At 43.3% G+C, this 17,445-nt stretch overlaps 1 protein-coding gene across 11 annotated transcripts in view; it reads left to right on the top strand.

Annotated features, from left to right (window-relative positions):
• The window catches only part of PDZD2 (PDZ domain containing 2), a 373,385-nt gene that overhangs the window by 310,650 nt on the left and 45,290 nt on the right, over positions 1-17,445 (top strand). For all 11 annotated transcript variants that reach the window (XM_079144474.1, XM_079144472.1, XM_079144467.1 and 8 more), the window contains 3 exons: positions 6,584-6,695; positions 12,967-13,112; positions 16,058-16,177. In XM_079144474.1, coding sequence (XP_079000600.1) covers positions 6,584-6,695; positions 12,967-13,112; positions 16,058-16,177 — 378 coding nt within the window. The remainder of the gene's footprint in view (positions 1-6,583; positions 6,696-12,966; positions 13,113-16,057; positions 16,178-17,445) is intronic.

Genomic DNA, 17,445 nt, shown 5'->3' with positions numbered 1-17,445 from the left:
AGCTCTTCATTTGCAGGGATTTTTGGTTTTGTTTTTGTTTTTGTTTTTATTTTGTACTGGGGATTGAAGTCAGGGTCACTTAACCACTGAGCCACATCCCCAGCCCTTTTTTTTTTAATGATTCTTATTTTGAGACAGGTTCTTGCTAAGTTGCCCAGGACCTCCCTAAGTTGCTGAGGCTAACCTCAGACTTATGATCCCGCTGGGCTCATCTGCAGTTTTAAAATCACATCTCTCTCTGTTTTCTGCAACTGGGATCCCATTCTCTTTTCTCTGGTTTTGCCTCTGTTCCTTGGCTAGATTTCTCCTCCTCCTCCTCCTCCTCCCCCTCCTCCTCCTCCTCCTCCTCCTCCTCCTCCTCCTCTTCTTCCTCTTCCTCCTCTTCTTCTCCCCCCACCCCCAACACTTTCCTACTATGAATCTACCTCAAGGCCTTGCTCATGCTAGGAAGTGCTCTCCGGATGAGGTACACCACCAGCCCTGCATACGCTCGTGTGCTTGTAGTTCATATGTCGAGGGGGACAGGTTCCATAATTGCTATTCAGAATACACATATTCTACACAGCAGCATGATGACAATGATTCCCCCTCAATTTTTGCCTGATAGGATACTTCGGGGTGGCTAGAAAGCTTTCCTTCTCCCATTGTCTGTCTCTGGAGTAACTTCATGAAAGAACAGGGAAGACTGCAGCTCAGTTCTGCATCTCCTCTGGCTGGTGCTTCCACACTGGGGTGGTAAATTCTGAAAGGCCAGCCCCCGCCTGCTTCCGTCAGCCTGGGCCTTCGTGTGCTGTAATAGCTCTCCTGATGATTCTGCAGCACATCAAAGCTTATCCAGGCCATCCCCAGCCCCCAAGAAGCTTTGTAAAAAATCGGACTGCTATGAAGGCTCGCAACAGTCACCTGAACTCTTGGCCATTTCTTGTCCATTGTTCTAGCCTTACCTTGGTGTCTTCTTCCAGAGCTCCTCTGCTGGCCACTCCTGAGTTCTGGGAAAGCTTATATGCAAATGGGGTTTCTATTCCACTTTCTTTAATCCCTACTTAGTATTCAGCATAAATCAGACCTACCACCCATCTGATTGCTGACCAGTTTCCAGAATTCTGTTGCTGTTGACTTCTATTCTTTTTGTCCTTGTGGAATTATTCCTTCCTCCCTCCTTACCTCCTCCCTTATTCCTTCCCTTCCCTGTCTTGTAGCAGGATTTTAAGAGGGAAATCTATCACCATTAATCAGAAAACTTTACCACTTAATTCCTAAACGTAGACCTCTATTTTGAGATGAAGATACTAAAATGGTGTAACCAAGATTTGTGCTCAGTCAATTGGATTCTTAACCACTCTGCCCACCAAGGTGCTAGAAGCTAAAGAAGCTTCTTCACTGACAGAGAATTTCATAGGTTACGGATACAGAAGAGGATGGAAGAGAGGGACTTCATGGAAATTGGCAAATGTTATTAGATTCCAAAAGTCTAATGGCATTGTTTTATAACATGTAAATTAGAAACTACTCATGAATAATAGATTGTATCAACTGTTTCACTGAACTGAAGGTCTTTCAAGAGAACTAACTTTCTGCAAATTTCATTTTAGAACAACAAAAATGACATTTTCAGAACAGTTTGATGTGTTCTGTGTATCAGGGCAAAATTCACACAGCAAAGGGATTCTGTTAGAGTGTGGACATTTTTCAGACAATAGTCATAAGAATAAGGAAAGGCTCATTGTAATCAAAATTATACTTCGTCCACTGCTACTTCCTGCTTTAATCTGGAAATAATGTAGCTAGGCAGCCACTTCCTGTTCACTGAGTTACAATTCACCTAACATCATGACAAATCAGTTTTCTGTTACAGGAGGAAATAGTCCCACTTAAATTCAGAATTCTATTGCTATGGTTTGAATAAGTTCAGTGTTGGAAATCTAATCCTCAAACAACAGTGTTGGAAGGTGGGGCCTAATAAGAGGTGACTAGAGCCCTCATGAATGGATTAATGTCATGGTGTGAGAAGTTTATTTATTGCAAGAGCAGATTTATTGTAAAGGCGAGTTTGACCCTCTGTTGCTCTCTTGTCCTTTTGCAAGGACATAGGAAGAAGGCCCTCTCCAGTTGCTGTCACCTTGATATTGGACTTCCTGACCTGTAAAACTGAGAAATACACTTCTTTTCTTTATAAATTATCCAGACTCTGTGTGTTATGGAAACACAAAATGGATTCAGAAACCTTTGCCAACAGTAGCAAAAATAGTAGGTTTTCCAAACAGTAGGTTCTGAAATAGAATTCACTCCTAGTCTGAGCTCACCCGTGGCAATGCTTTGGGATGTCTCTAAATCCATTCTTATTGGGTCTAGCCACAAGGTTGGGTAGTAACACATGCTGTTGTTAGCATAGGATTTCTCTGACATAAAAAAATCTCACTGCCATCTTGTAGATCATGGAAACTAAATCTTATTTCATTCTTGCATTGAGGGATTGGGGTGGGGGAGAAGCATTGTTCTTTAAGGCTGTGATTCCTTACTTTTAAACCCCCTCCCTTGACTTCTAACAATGAAGAAGAGCTTATAGTATTTTTGTTTGTGTCTTATGGTCTTCAGATTTGACAGCACTATGTCAAAAGTAACCTCCTGTACAACTCAACGCCACTTTTTTCTGCACTCTTACTTTCTTCATGAGCAAGCTATCCTGGATCCCACATATGTGTTGTGAGCAGAGAAACCTTACTTGAGGGTCTCGGTTTTATTTCCTCATCTGTCAAATGGAAGCAATACTATTTACCATGGGATATATATTTGCTGTGAAAATTAAATGGAAAAAACCTGGAGTGAACTAAATACTTGTACAGTATGGACAATCCAAATGACTCATTTATTAAAAAGCTTCTTCTAGTTGAGGGGGAGACATCCTGGGAATATATGAGCTGGTGTTCAGAGATGGAGAATTGAGCTGTGACCTTGGCTGTCGAGTGCTGAGAGGCCCCGGAAGGCCACTTACCTCCCCGGGTACTCGTGAGTGCTTCTGTCCTGTCCAGAATTCCTCTCATTCTGTGAATGCCCGAGGCTCTGGGGGGAGGGGGGGTGTTCAGATGCACTGTGTAGTCAACCACTCACTTAAGGGGCACCGAAGGAGCTGGTGACTGGCAAGCAGGGGAGTGCCTTATGTGAAGGTTGGCAGCCTGGGTCAGGAGGTGTAAACAGGAGGAGGGAAGAAATAAACAACTGAGTTTCCAGTAATTGCTGTTTGTAGGCTGGACACAGGTTCTTTCCATCAAGTCTTTAATCCACACAAAGGAGGAGCCCTGCGGTTCTCTCTGGACCATTCCCATTTGCCTGTCTCTTTGTTGCACGTGGCCCTGATCTCTGGCAGGTCTCAAAAATGGTTCTTTTTCACTGGTGGCATCAGTGTCAGAATTCAAGGTTGGAAACAACATCCCTCTAAAAAAAATATCTAAAGTTGTCCTCAAGATTCCATTCTCCCCTGCCCCATCCCTGTTCCCCATCCTAAAGATTGAATCCAGGGGCACTTTATCACTGAGCTGCAACAACAGCCCTTTTCGTGTTTGGTTTTGAGACAGGGCTCAAAACCACATTTGCTTAGGACCTCATTAGTTGCTGAGGATGGCCTCACACTTTCAATCCTCCTGCCTCTGCCTCCCCAGTTGCTGGGATTGCCGGTGTGTGTCAACCCCATCAGCTTTGCCTTTTCTTCATATTTAAACCTGGACAACTACCTGCCAGCTGCTGGCATTGTAATATGAATGCAATAAATTTGTTATCTTTGTTTTATATATCAGGATTAATTTATTTTCCCAATGCCCTTTCTTTAGCTGTGCCTATCTCTTCCTTTTCAGACCTTTTTATTCCTCTTCTTTATCTAGAAAGATACTTGAGCTTGAGGAAAAAGAGGAAATCTTCCAAATCTTATTATTATATATAAAACTATATAAATAATATCCTCATAAGCGGGGGTAGTTGGAGACTTCTCTACTTCATATATTTTATACACTGATTTTGAGATACAGGATATAATATATTACCTGTTAAAATCAGGTGGGACTTTTTTCCATTATGATTACATGATTTTTCAGTGTCAAAGGATATCTTATATGCATTTAAAAATATGTACATGTTCCTGCATATGAATATTATCTATTTTATTGTTAGACTTTTTCTCCAGAACCTCAAAGAAAAATAAATTTTCCAAGGAGAAAGTTTATTGTCTGATGTATCTCATAAGTTTGGTATGTATAAATTACCCCCTCAAGTTTTTAATAAATCAAACACATAAATTTTCTTTCTCCATCTCTTAATTGTACTTTTTAGCATGTTTGGCTTTTCTAGGACGGAGGACCCACAAACCTGGTGAGCATCCTTCCCACATCATCAGCTCCTTGGGATCCTATTCTAAACACGCAGCTAGAGTTATGTGTGGGCCCAGTCCTGCACGTAACCTGGGCGGTGCATGTGTCTGGGAGGTGGATGGTCAGGACGTGGGAGGGTAACGCATGGAATGTCAGTGACTGGAAACGTCATCAGGTGACTCACGCTTCAGTGAGCGACAGACTGTACATGTGACTGTGATCCTGGGAGATGACTGAAAGGTTCCTATTTCCTAGTGATGTCATTGTGCACTGTGTCGTGTGCTGCAGATGCTGCCGGTATACACAAAGCCTGTGCCATCAGTCAGGTAAAAATAAGGCATCTGCCATCATGTACAGGACATAATATTTGACAATAGACATAGTTATGTTACTGGTTTATATAGATACCGTAAGAACCCAGAAACCACTCTGGACACGGGAACTCACATAAGAGAGTTTATTAAGCAAACAGGCAGAGTGTCTCCCTGCAGGGTAAAAGAGAAAATGAGAGGAAAAGAGAGAAAGAGAGAGAGAGAAAATGCACAAGATAGAGTGAAAGCCAGGTGGAGAGAGCATGAAACTGAGGAGGATAGAGAGAGAGAAAATGGCGGGAAAGCCATTCTTAAGCAGTGGAATTTCCCAGGCTAACAAGGGACCAATAACAGAGAGGGATACTTGCAGGCTGACCGATGAACCAATAGCCAGCTAGGATGTTCACAGACTGACAAGCTAGGTTGTAAGTTGGGAGGCAGAGAAATGGCTGCAGTGTAAAGGGCGGGGGAGCAGCTTTATATTATAGTTACTATGCTTTTTACTATTATTTTAGAGTATACTCCTACTTACTAGTTACTATAAGACAACATATGGTGTTATGCTGGCAGCAGCCTCAGACATCTTTTGTTTACATTCAGCTGTATCAGGAGGCCATGTAGAGTGATTGACCTAGACCATCTAGCTTTGTGGCAGTATACTCTGTAGCCAGCCATGGTGGTGCATGCCTGTAATCCCAGAGACTCAGGAGACTGAGGCAGGAGGATTGTTAAATTCAAGGTTAGCCTCAGCAGTTTAGCAAAGCTCAAAGCAACTTAGGGAAATCCTGCTTTAAAATAAAAAATAAAAAGGACTTGGGATGTAGCTCAGTGATAAAGAGCCCCTGAGTTCAATCCCCCGTACTAAAAAAACAATAACAACACTCCATAATGTTCTTACAATGAACAGATTGTCTAATACCACATTTCTCAGCACACATTCCCATCATTGAGCCATGCATGCCTATAGTTCTTTTGACTGCCACAAAATCAAAGTTTTATACTACATTTTAGAAGTTGCTGAGAGCTTGGTCCTTGTTCCCAATGCCAATTCAATAATGAGGACATGGTTTTGAGGAAAAGGAAAAAGGTTTATTGCTTTGCTAGCAAAGCAGAAACACAAGGAGACTCCTGTCCCAAAGGCTGGGATTCTGCCCATCAATAGGAACAGGGGAATTTTACAGAGGTGACTCAAAGGCTACATTCCTCGCATTCTCAGTATGGAGTTGTAATTCACTTGTTAATTTTGGAAGATAGTCATTTTTGAGATCTTCTGGTGCCATCCCAAAGCCTGGATTACTTTGTTCCTGTGGTGGGTGGGTGTGTGCTCAGGGACACAAAACTCTGACTAGTATTGGGAAGAAAGGTCATCCTGTTTCCCCTGAAATTAGGGAGGGAGAGAGATTAGGGAGGAGCAGGGAGCAAGGAAGAGAAAGAAACATGTCCATTTTAAAAATATGTTTCAGTGGCAGAGCAGCAAGAGTTATATCCGAAGCATAAAGTGGACCACTGTTACACAGGAACCTTCAAATTGGGTTTTAACTTCTGATTTCATATTTATTACAACTTGCATTGTAGGAAAAGCTCTGACCCACAAGCCAAGAGACCGGGTTATAGTTATGTTTTTGCCATTGACTACCCTGGTGACCTTGACCTACAGGTTCCTCTAATCTAGAATGACAGACAAACAGCCCAAGGACTGCTTCCAGTTTGAAACCTCCCTATGCGCTGAGGAAGGATTTGCCAGCATGCAGCTGTTAGGCTGCTGGTTACCTGAAGGACTGTGCTTTGAACCTCTGAATCTCTTTTCTCACATGACACCTGCTCCTTGAACCTTACTGAGATAACTCCTTGGAGAGGTAGCATAAGTCATTCCAGGACTAGCCTCTCCCATCGGCTCTGTTTCCTGTATTTCAGATGCCTGAGACGGATGAACCCCAGGATGTGTGCGGCCCCGAGGATTCCAAGGGGAACTTGGAAAGTCCCAAACAGGGCAACAGTAAAATGAAGCTCAAGAGTCGTCTGTCGGGTAAGTGGCGACTCTGCCTGCTGCTGCCTGAAGATGAGCTTTCCGCCTTGGGAGTGGGGAGATGATGCCATTAACCCCATGAGCACTTTTATTCCTTAACCTCAGAATTGCTCTTCCCTAGATGATGCCTGCCCCTGGCACAGCAGCACCATTAAGCCTAGCTGCCCACTGAATATTTTTGTTTGAGTCATCACCAAGTGAATGTCAACATGGCTGTGTCCCACCAAAACGTAAATCTGTGTGGTTCATTTATTTCCGTAGGATTTCAGGTGACCCCTTCAGTGTGGAATACCCCTGGTTGTCCATCTTCCCAACCCTCAGCAAACCAGAACAAGTGACAAAGAGCCATTTATCTAATATCAAATTTGCATCTCAACTAATCAGGAACAAATGGGATGGAATTACAGCTTTTTGAACAAGTAGATTCTGTATTCTCTACTTCCTGGGCTTTTCCTTAGAGTCACTGGCCTGTGCCCTGAGGGAGGGAATGCCGAAAGTCAAGGTCACGTGCAGGAGAGGTCACGTGCAGGAGACGCGTGATGATTTTCCTGAGTCCTCGGCATGTTTGCCTTGATGGGTCATTTCTTCCACAAAAAATAAGAATTAGATTTTATGCCTGTGTTGGTATAAGGATACAGGCTGGGTTCATTTAAATCTATTTGTTGCTATTATGTTCAATTTTTTCTGCATTTAAAAAGTAATTAAAACATCCCTGTGGGTCCTTAAAAGTGTCTTGGGCCTCTGGCACTGCATTTTCTGGCTTAATTGGCCTAATGGAGAAGTCGATCCTGGCTACCCACCCATGATAGTCATCTGGGATGATTTTTCTTTTTTCTTTCCTTTTTTTGGGGAGAGGGGGAGGCAGGTAACAGAGAATTGAACCCAGGGGTGCTCTACCTCTGAGCTACACCCCAGGTCTTTTTATTTTATTTTGAGACAGGGTCTCACCAAGCTTCTCAGGCTGGCTTAAACTTGTGATCCTCCTGCCTCAGCTTCCCTAGTCTCTGAGATGATAACCATGTTTCAACCCTCCTGACTCTCAGAAGCAAGAACTGTGAAGCCTGGCAGCACCAGGCTTACCCCTCAGCTCTTGAGTTACCTTACCCCCTTAGGCTGATTACTGAGCCTCCCCAAACTTCTACTCCTTACCTAAAATAAGAGAATAATACCCTGACCTTGAAAAGTTGGGCAGATTGTGTTTTTTTTTTTTTTTAATGTATATAATTCATCTAGGGTAATGCATAACGTGTTTCTATCCCGTCAGTGTCCTCCTACCACCCAGATTGATAGAGGGGGCAGTAACCGTGCTACCAGCCAAAGCATCTCCCCCTCCCTCCCTGCCTGGCCTCTGCTGAGTCTATTCTCAGACAAGATGGCAGGTGTAGGACCATGAAAGACATCACTTTTCAACAAAGTAAACAAAGTCAATTGTATTTGTAGCTCTGCGCACTTCAGCGGCGTCAGAACATGAACAAGTGTTTCATGGATTTGTGAGAAAAGGGAATGGTGCTGGGGGAGGCCAATGAGGAGACTGGCGCGGGTTTCCACTTGGAAGCAGCGACCAGCACCCGCCCCACCAGCCCTGAGAAGCATTTAGAAATCCTGCTTGCGTTTGGGGCGGGGGAGTCTGGAGGTGGCAGAGGAGGCTCTGAGGTCAGCTCTCTGACACCTTCTAAACGGCCCCCAGTGAGGCTCGCAGAGCTCTGAGGAAATGCAGGGACCTTTGAAACCAACCTGGTCACGTTCTTCATTTTATGGATGAGACCTGAGAAGTTAAGGGAAACCCAAAGTTCACTCAGTCCAAGCCGGGAAAAGGAGCTGCCCCCGAGGGCAGACATTTCTCCTTCCAAACCTTTGGTTTCCTGGGCATCATGAAAGAATTCTGTCCCCTGTCTGGGGCTTCCTAGATTCATCTATGTAGGAAGGGGGACATAGCTGAGGGGCCTTCCGGATGTGTGATTTTCTAATTCTGTTCATGCTAGTGTTATGCAGTTTTTTTGTTGCTGGGACAAAAATGCCTGAGAAAAGTAACTTAGAGGAGAAAAGATTTCTTTGGGATCACAGTTTCAGAGGCTTCAGTCCGTGGTTGTCTGGCTGCACGGCTTTGGGCCTGAGGCGAGCAGAACATCATGACCAAAGGACAAGGTGTTATGGAGGAAAAGCACTCACAGCAGCCAGGAAGCAGAGAGAGGGGGAGGAGGGCTCAGCGATGACATGCAGTCCCCAAGGACACCGCCCAGTGGCTGACTTCCTTCAACCAAGCCCCGCCTCCTACAGTTTCCATCACCTCCCAGGAGTCCATTCAGCTGTGAATTGATTACTCTTATGAGGTCAGAGCCCTCCTGACCTAGTCACTTCCCAAATGACCCACCTCAGGACATTGCTGCATTGGGACCGCGCCTCCCACACCTGAGCCTTGAGGACATTCCAGATTGACTGCGTTAATGCTGTAAATTTAGAATGAGCAGCATGTCCAGCTGAGCATTATATCCAGCACTGCCACTGTTTGTCACAAAGGACTGCCACCCTCTCTCCCTATGGCCATGATATGGGAATGCAGAACAGGGAGAAATACCTGTACACGCCCACCAGAGCTGCGTTCAGTTCCCAGCTACACCCCTTCTGGTGGGACAAGTGACTTGTCTAGGCCTCAGTTTCTTCCTGTGTCAAACAAGGATTACAACATACCTTTATCCTGCCAGTAAATGTGGGAGCCTTCCAAGTGCCAAGCCCCATTGGCAGACTGAGTAGAGAGCCTGCTTGTGGCACTGCCATTCCGAGGGTGGCAGTGATGGCCCTCCCCTCGTGGTGGCTGCCACCGTTATTACTGTTGTCATCTTTAATACCAAGTTCATTCTCATCATTTCATTCTAACTGTTCTCGCCTGTTTCCCTCTCAGAGGGAACATTTGTGATGGTTCAGACAGGAGACTTTCCAAGAACTCCTGGTCCCAGGGGAGACCAGGCACACCTGCACCCAGCAGTGGACACGATCAGCCACGCACCAGGGGCCAAAGACAGGACACCTCTCCAGGTGTGGCACTGCAGGGAGACGTCAGGAGACACAAGATGAAGGAGCGCCAGGACTCGGCAGGATTCAGCAGAAGAAGGGGATACGGTAGTCTAGACTCGGACAAAATGAATGAGAGATTTTAGGGTCAATGGGGGAAAATGTATTGGAGAAGTTTTGGCAACTGTTTTTACTCCTCAGCCATTTAAAAGAGCCAATGTAATCTGACAGCAATAATGATGCAGGACAGCAGAAGGATTAGGAGAAAAGAGGCAACAGGATCTGAGGGCGGGAGGCAAGGGTGCAGGCGAGGGTGGGAAAAATTGCATGTGACATCTCTGTGTCCCAGTCCAGACAGGAGGGGGAGGAGGACAAATCCTTTCCTTCAACAGTCATCAGCACAGAGCAAATTCACAGAGCAGGGTGGTGGGAGATAAGACTAGAATCTGGAGACATGTTGAAGAGGCTTAAGGAACCGGGCCTTGTTCTGTCCTGTGAAATCCATTCATCCTAACGACCTATTTGCATTTAGATTTCCATGTGATCAGCTCCTAGTTTGTCCTGTAAACCTGGATGTTTATTTCATATTTTCTTAAATGAATCACTCTGGCGTTTCCATAGTCAGTGTATTATCTGTGGACACTACAATGTGGTTTCTGTCCTGTTAGTGACAAGAGCCTTCCTGTCAGCTCAAGGGGAATTTTTTTTTTTTTAATAAATCTTTTTCAGATGAATAAGCATGCCAAGAGAGATTAATCAGGTCATGAATTATTAACTCATAAACTATTAAAGAGTGTCTGTAAAGAGGTTCCAGCCATTTCTACTCTGGTTTGGCCCGTCTGGCTAGAGCAACAGCGTCTGTCATTTCAGGGAGCATTTTTCTGGTATTTTCACCTGGGCTTTCCTTACTCCGTGCTTCCTTTTTACCAGCAGGGTCCCCCTCTAATATTGGTGCTTTCAGTTTATCTATGTTAATCCCTTAGGTTTGTGATCTTTTCAAATGCAAAATTTTCCTTGGTTGCAAAGGAATTTCAGATGTTTAAAAACCCTGCTTCACAGAGTTAGTATTTAGCTTTTGAAAAGCCAAGGCTTTAGTGGTATCCATTATAATACAACTGTATCAGCACTTTTCTAACTCTTTATCACTATTAGTAACTCATCAATACATTCTTTTTAAAAGTACCAAATTACCTTGCTTTAGTCCGTAAAAAAAACTTTCAGGGAAAGTTTAGGTAAACAGAAATTTCTAGGTCATCAAATGAGTCATTATATAGCACAAAAGAACTTGATATTCTAAATTATCCATATGTCTAGTATATCAAACCCATACATATACATACATGAATACATGTATATAATACAAACATTGCAATAGAATTATAGCTGTATTCATATTTAATTGACCTATCATTTAAGATTAAAGTCCCTTGGATGATCTTATTTTGAAGCAACATACAGTGTAAATTGGGAACTAATAAAGATCATTGATTTCTTAAACAGGACATTAAAGCTCTAACCATGAAGGTGAAAAATGAAATACCATCATGCACTACGTGACATTTCTGTGTATGATGGCCCACATATATGGCCATGATCCCATAAAACTATATCATTCTTGTGACCTTATCGCCGTCTTCATTTGTTTAGGTACACTCTATGATAGTCACACAACAAAATTACCTAACAATATATTTCTCAGGACCTATACCTGTCATGAAGTGATGTATGGCCATCTTGTCCTGAATTAAAATTACGAGCTCTTACTCATCAAAAAATACCATTAAGGCAGTGAAAATGTTGATCACAGACATGGAGGCAATATTTATAATACATAGATCCCACAAAGTAATCATGATCTAAGATACATTAAAGCTAAATAAAAACTATGACTCCACAAGAAAATGACAGAAATTCAATAGAAGAATGCGCAGAAGACTTGCACAGCCACTTTACAAAAGAAAAGCAGCCAATAAATAGATGAAAAGTAACTCCATCTCATTGGTCACCTGTGAAATGCAATTTAAAACCCATAGTGAGATACCATTGTGTACCCATCAGAATGGCTGACATCAAAGACTGTCAAACACAGTGAGGACACGGAGAAGCTAGAACTCACACACACTGGTGATGTAACTCTGGCAAAATTGAAAAGATGCCTAAAGCCAGCACCACCACTCCTAGGTGTCACCCAACAGAAATGACTTGTGCAGGAGACATATATGAGAATATTCAATATTCAGTAACAGTATATCTAGATCAGGGGTCCACAAACTACTGCCCACAGCTGCTATTTATATGGCCAAGAGCTAGAAATGCTATCTACATTTTGAGTGGACTGTGTGAGAAAATAGTGTATGACAAAGACCATTCATGGCCCACAAAACCTAAAAGATATACTATCTGGCTCATACCAAAAAAACATTTGATGACCTGAAACTGGGGACAAGCCAAATATCCATCAACAACAGAATAAGTAAATAAATAGTGGTATGTTTATGTGATGAAATATTATACAGAATAGGAACAAACAAGCTACTGGCATACAAACAACATGAGTAAATCTCACAAATGAACGGGAGAAACAACAAGCCAGGCTCAGAAAGTACATATTGTACATGTTCATTTATATAAAGGTCAGAAACAGGCCAAAATCACCCATGATGTTCAAAGTCAGGATCATGGGAGCTGTTGGGTGAGGTGTGGACAGTGGCATGACAGGCACTGCTGAGGTTCTGTTCACGTTCTGGTTCTTGACCTGGGTGTTGGTCATGGCACATCCACTTTGTAAAATTTCATGGAACTGCTGCTTAGGATTTATAAGTCTTATATGTTAATAAAATTTTTATTTAAACAGTCATGCTATATATGGGTTTAAAAGTGTCTGCCCCACAATGGAACTGTACCAACCACACAGTGCTACTCTGTCACTAGAAACACATCTGCTGATGGCCTTCTCACTATCAAGTGATAGTGCTTTCCCACCACACCTACATCTGACTTGGATCAAGTGTATCCATTGCCTCTTAGCCAGTCTGATCACTTAAAATACTGGCAGTTTCTTCATAACCTGGCATTAATGTCCTTAACACATAACAAGGTTCTGCAGAACTTGGTGTGAGACCTGGTGGGCTTGGTGCTTTGGGTGTCTCGAACATCCCTCCTTCTGAAACCATGCATATGGTGTAAACACCATGAGTTTATGCCTGTGTAAAGATTCTTCTCGTCCCTTATCAAGCCATACTTTCCCCCTCTGTTTCCCAAGGGGGTGTCCACCGTCTAGAGTCTGTTGAAGAATATAATGAGCTGATGGTGCGCAACGGGGACCCCCGGGCCAGGATGCTGGAGGTCTCCCGAGATGGCCGGAAGCACTCCCTACCCCAGCTACTGGACTCCTCTGGAGCATCGCAGGTCAGTCCTGGGCCATGGGGCCTCTTGCTCAGTCACAGTCACAGTTGCTTGGTTAGAGTGGGAAGAGGGTTTCCAGTCTCTGGTTCTTATCTTAATTGTGGTCTACTGTGGTAAGAAGAACCGCCCATCTGTGTAGGCCACAAGCATCTGGGGCTAGAGAGTAGAGACAGTAGAGAGAGCAAGGTCCACACAGAGAGACTGGAAGGAAGAACCCTCACAGGTGAAAAGAGTTGGAAAAAAAGAAACCTCCATTGCATCTCAGCATCTCGTTCCCCCTCCTGCTGTGTATTTTGGAACTAAGAGTTGCTTTCAACTGCCAGGAGACAATGGCGTCTCCCAGTCTGTGGTGAACCACCATCGCTTATTTAATGGGAGCATCGTGTGTCAGCATAACAACTGTGGGGTTGGGGGTTTGCTCACGCCTGCGCCATGCCTGGGGACTACGTACTCTATGGTGACAACTCAAACAGCCAGCGTCAGGAGAGCTGCCCAGAGGGGTGAAGTAGCTGGTTACGATTCCAAGTCTTTTCCCCTCAGAGCACTGGGCTCCATGACCCTGTGTGGGGACTCCTCCTCAATCCAGTATCCCCAACCCACTAGAAGGGTAGGCAGTGTCATGTCTAAGTTGGAGGCAGGTTCAGTATCTAGAGACCTTGTGGAGTTCTTTGAGTCGTGGTACCATCAGCCAGGGGACACTAGTGGAGACCATCAGCATTGTATCCCCAGGCCTACGATGAAGCAAAGCTGGAGGAGGAGGAGGGTGGCACCGAGGACACCCTAAATGCTTGGAGACTTGTAGGTGGTACTCTTAAGGTCTTGGATCAGGCAATCTGGATTGAATCCTTACTTTTAGTGTGGTATGACCATTTTGCATCTGAGACAACTGAATCTCAAAGAGGTTAATTATTTCGTTCAAGGTGGTATGCCAGAGTCTCTGTGGAGAAAAGTGCATGAATACAGGCTGTTACATATCAGGGTCAAGTATATCTCTTGCTTCTGTTGCTCTTTACCTAAACCAGGAAAACAAAAAGTGCTCATGTTTCAGAGGCAGTTACTGATCAGGATGGTTTGTGTTGAATCCACCCAAAGGTAGCTCAAGGAGAGTAAGGCAGTGAGAAAGAGCAACAAGAAAGAATTGCACGGGGTCTGTTAAAGCTCATCCACACCCACAACTGGAGACAGACAGGTCTGTGGCGTGCTCAGAATGATCCCACTGGACCCACAGAGACAGGGAAAGACCAGAAATGGTAGGAGAGCAACAGGTCAGGCTGTTTAGTGTGGAAGACGAGCAAGGATTACTGCCATCGGGGCCACGGATCTAGCACTAAGGTGGTGATTTCATAACTGACTTGCTAGGAAACTTGGCCAGATTTATAGTCCAAGAAATGTCCTTTTCTAATCAAATCTCCAGAAATCAGGAAACTCATGCTAGTAAAAAAAGTTTTAGAGAAGACTTTTTCCTTCTCCAAATATCCTTTCTCTTGTCTTCTTATTTTTTGCCCCCAGGATTCACCTTTGTTTTTCATTTTGTCCTCTCCCTCCACTAAAAAATATTACCTAGAGTAGAGTTACCCAATAAAACTTTCTGCACGGTTAGAAGTGGTTGTATCTGTTCTGTCCAAGATGAAACTAAGGAGTGCATTTTTAATCTTAACTTAATTACCTTAATTTAGTCAACTTAATTTAAAAATAGACAGTCATTGGTGACAAGTGATGACCGTATTAGGCAATGCAGGTCTTAAAAATGCAGGGGGACCCCTGAGAGACCCATGAAGTGGGCAGGCTTTGATTCTCACTGGTTCCCCAAGGGAGTTGGAATAAGGTAGCGCCAAAGATTGGTCTTCAGTGGAAGAATTCCCTGGTTAGGTCACACGCAAAGCTCTGTATTTGAGGGTTGGGCTGTATCTGGCCACCTCTGCAATGGTTTCAGTAAAAGGGTAGTAACCTTGCCAAGCCCACATCATTTATTTAATGAGACCAAGTCTGGGAGGCCCACATTACTGGCAGATATTTTGTAAAACTACACAGTATAATTGTTCTAAGCTGCCAGGAACACAAAAATATCATTGGGGACATCTCATTTCTACCTTGGAGGGTAGCATACACAAAGGAAGGATAAAAACTATTTCGTGATATCTCTTTTCTCATTAAACATGAAATGATTTTTTTTTTGGCTTATGCTAGACTATCTGGGTCATTTAAGACATTTATTATTTTAAGAAGAATAACAAGGAGCTAGAATACAGGCGTGTGTTAGCCAGAGTTGCTTAATCTCTTGTTTATGTTGTAAATCATGCACCTGGCCGACACACGGGAATATCATGGGTGAGGAACATGAAAAAGGGATTGAGATTTGAGCTGCTGTGTGCCAGGAAGGGAAAGTGTGGCTTATGGGAAAATATCTTATTTTCCAAATGTGAGGGATTAGAGTCGAAGCAGCTGCTGTCTCTCAGCAGGATGTTTTATGTGGAATAAGTTGTCTGGGTTTGTGGTTTGCATTTTATAAGAAACAAGGGCTCACTGAGTTTTTGAATGAGTAAATTAAAATGGCAAGAGACTTTCTAACCATGATTGTGAGCTTGGGATTGGGAGGTGGGAATTTCCGAGGAGGGTCTGAGCCTGGGGCAGTCATCCTGTATCTTTGAGGCCTCTTGGTTTCTGGTTCCTAATTTCATTCAGCAGTGCAATCTGTGGAATGTGGCCAAGGAAAGAACAATACAAGGTACTTGTGGGCTCCAAGCAATTCTTTATGAGGGAGAAGACACGGCAGTCTGTTATGGTGAAAATTTCTTTAAGCCACTGAACCAGGGATGCACCCAAGGGAACTGACTGTTCAACACAACAGATAACTGAGATTTTCAAAGTTTTGGTGGTACATTTGCATACCAGAGCCCACAGCAGGATAAATGAGATAATCTCGGGTCTTGTCCTATGCTGACTTTTAGGAATACCACATTGTGAAGAAGTCTACCCGCTCCCTAAGCACCACTCACGTGGAATCTCCTTGGAGACTCATTCGTCCATCTGTTATCTCCATCATAGGCCTGTACAAAGAAAAAGGCAAGGTGAGCTCTTTCCACAGTCTGTTTTGCCCTCCAGGTGGTACCATCTATTTCTTTTTGTTTTTTTTTTTTTTTTTTTTTTTTTTTTGATTTTTTAAAAATTTTTTTTAGTTGTCAACGGATTTTTTATTTTATTTATTTATATGTGGTGCTGAGTATCGAACCCAGGGTCTCGCACATGCCAGGCAAGTGCTGTACCACTGAGCCACAACTCCTGTCCCCATCTATTTCTTAAATGGCTAATTTTAATTTTATTATTTTTATATGCAATTAAAAGTAACATGTATAAAGAAGGATAGGCTACATGTCCTTCATGTGGATTCTCTGGCCTTGTTTACCGTGGACCTCAGAATGTGAGACAGTCAGACCCTCTTTGTCCTTGTGTTATGAGGCATCACCAGGGCCCAGCTGCTAGGGAAGAATCCAGTGTGGAATGAATGACTCCCAATCATTTTTATTTGTTTGTTTTTGAGAATTGAGCCCATGACCCCTAATTTTTACCTCCATTGAAAGAAATGCAGAACCAGTAGCTTCAGGGAATACCCCTTGTATCCTTTTGAGTAAATTTCTTGGCATTGCCATTATTAAGGAATTATATAAACAACTTAATATTAAATAACTACCAAAATATCCACTTTGAGTCAGGTGCAGTGGGGGCACACCTGTAATCCCAGCTGCTCAGGAGGCTGAGGCAAGAGGATCTTAGGTTCAAAGCCAGCCTCAGCAAAAGCAAGGCACTAAGCAACCCAATGAGATCCTGTCTCTAAACAAAATACAAAGTGGGGCTGGGGGTGTGGCTCAGTGATCAAGTGTCCCTAAGTTCAGTTCCTGGTACATCCCCCCAAAAAAATCCACTTTGATATTATACCAAGTGGAAATACTGAAACAAAAGAAGAATGAAGGATGACACAGCACAGTGTGAAACAACTCTCGAGCTATCTAGTTGATACATATGAAATTGCCATTTTGGGATGTCGAAAATTGTCAAATATTAACACATTCAACCTATGATTTTCTCCCTTTAATATGATGCATAGCTAGTGTAATGCAAACAGATATGAGAAGTGACATTTACAAATGCAGACTTGTCACTTGACATAGTGACAAGTCTGCATTTGTAAATTCAAACTTGAATTTACAGCTAATTGACTAGCATAACTCTGAGTCTAATTAGAAAGGACACCTCAGTCAAATACTAGGAAGGAGAGATGCCCTTGGTTAGGTACTACAGCAGGAGAGATGTCTTTAATTCAGTACTGTGAAGTCGACCT

Source organism: Sciurus vulgaris (assembly GCF_902686455.1).
Source record: "Sciurus vulgaris genome assembly, chromosome: 6".
Classification (NCBI taxonomy): Eukaryota; Metazoa; Chordata; class Mammalia; order Rodentia; family Sciuridae; genus Sciurus; species Sciurus vulgaris.
Note: the sequence above shows the minus strand (reverse complement) of the source record. Positions and strands in the feature narration are given on the sequence as shown.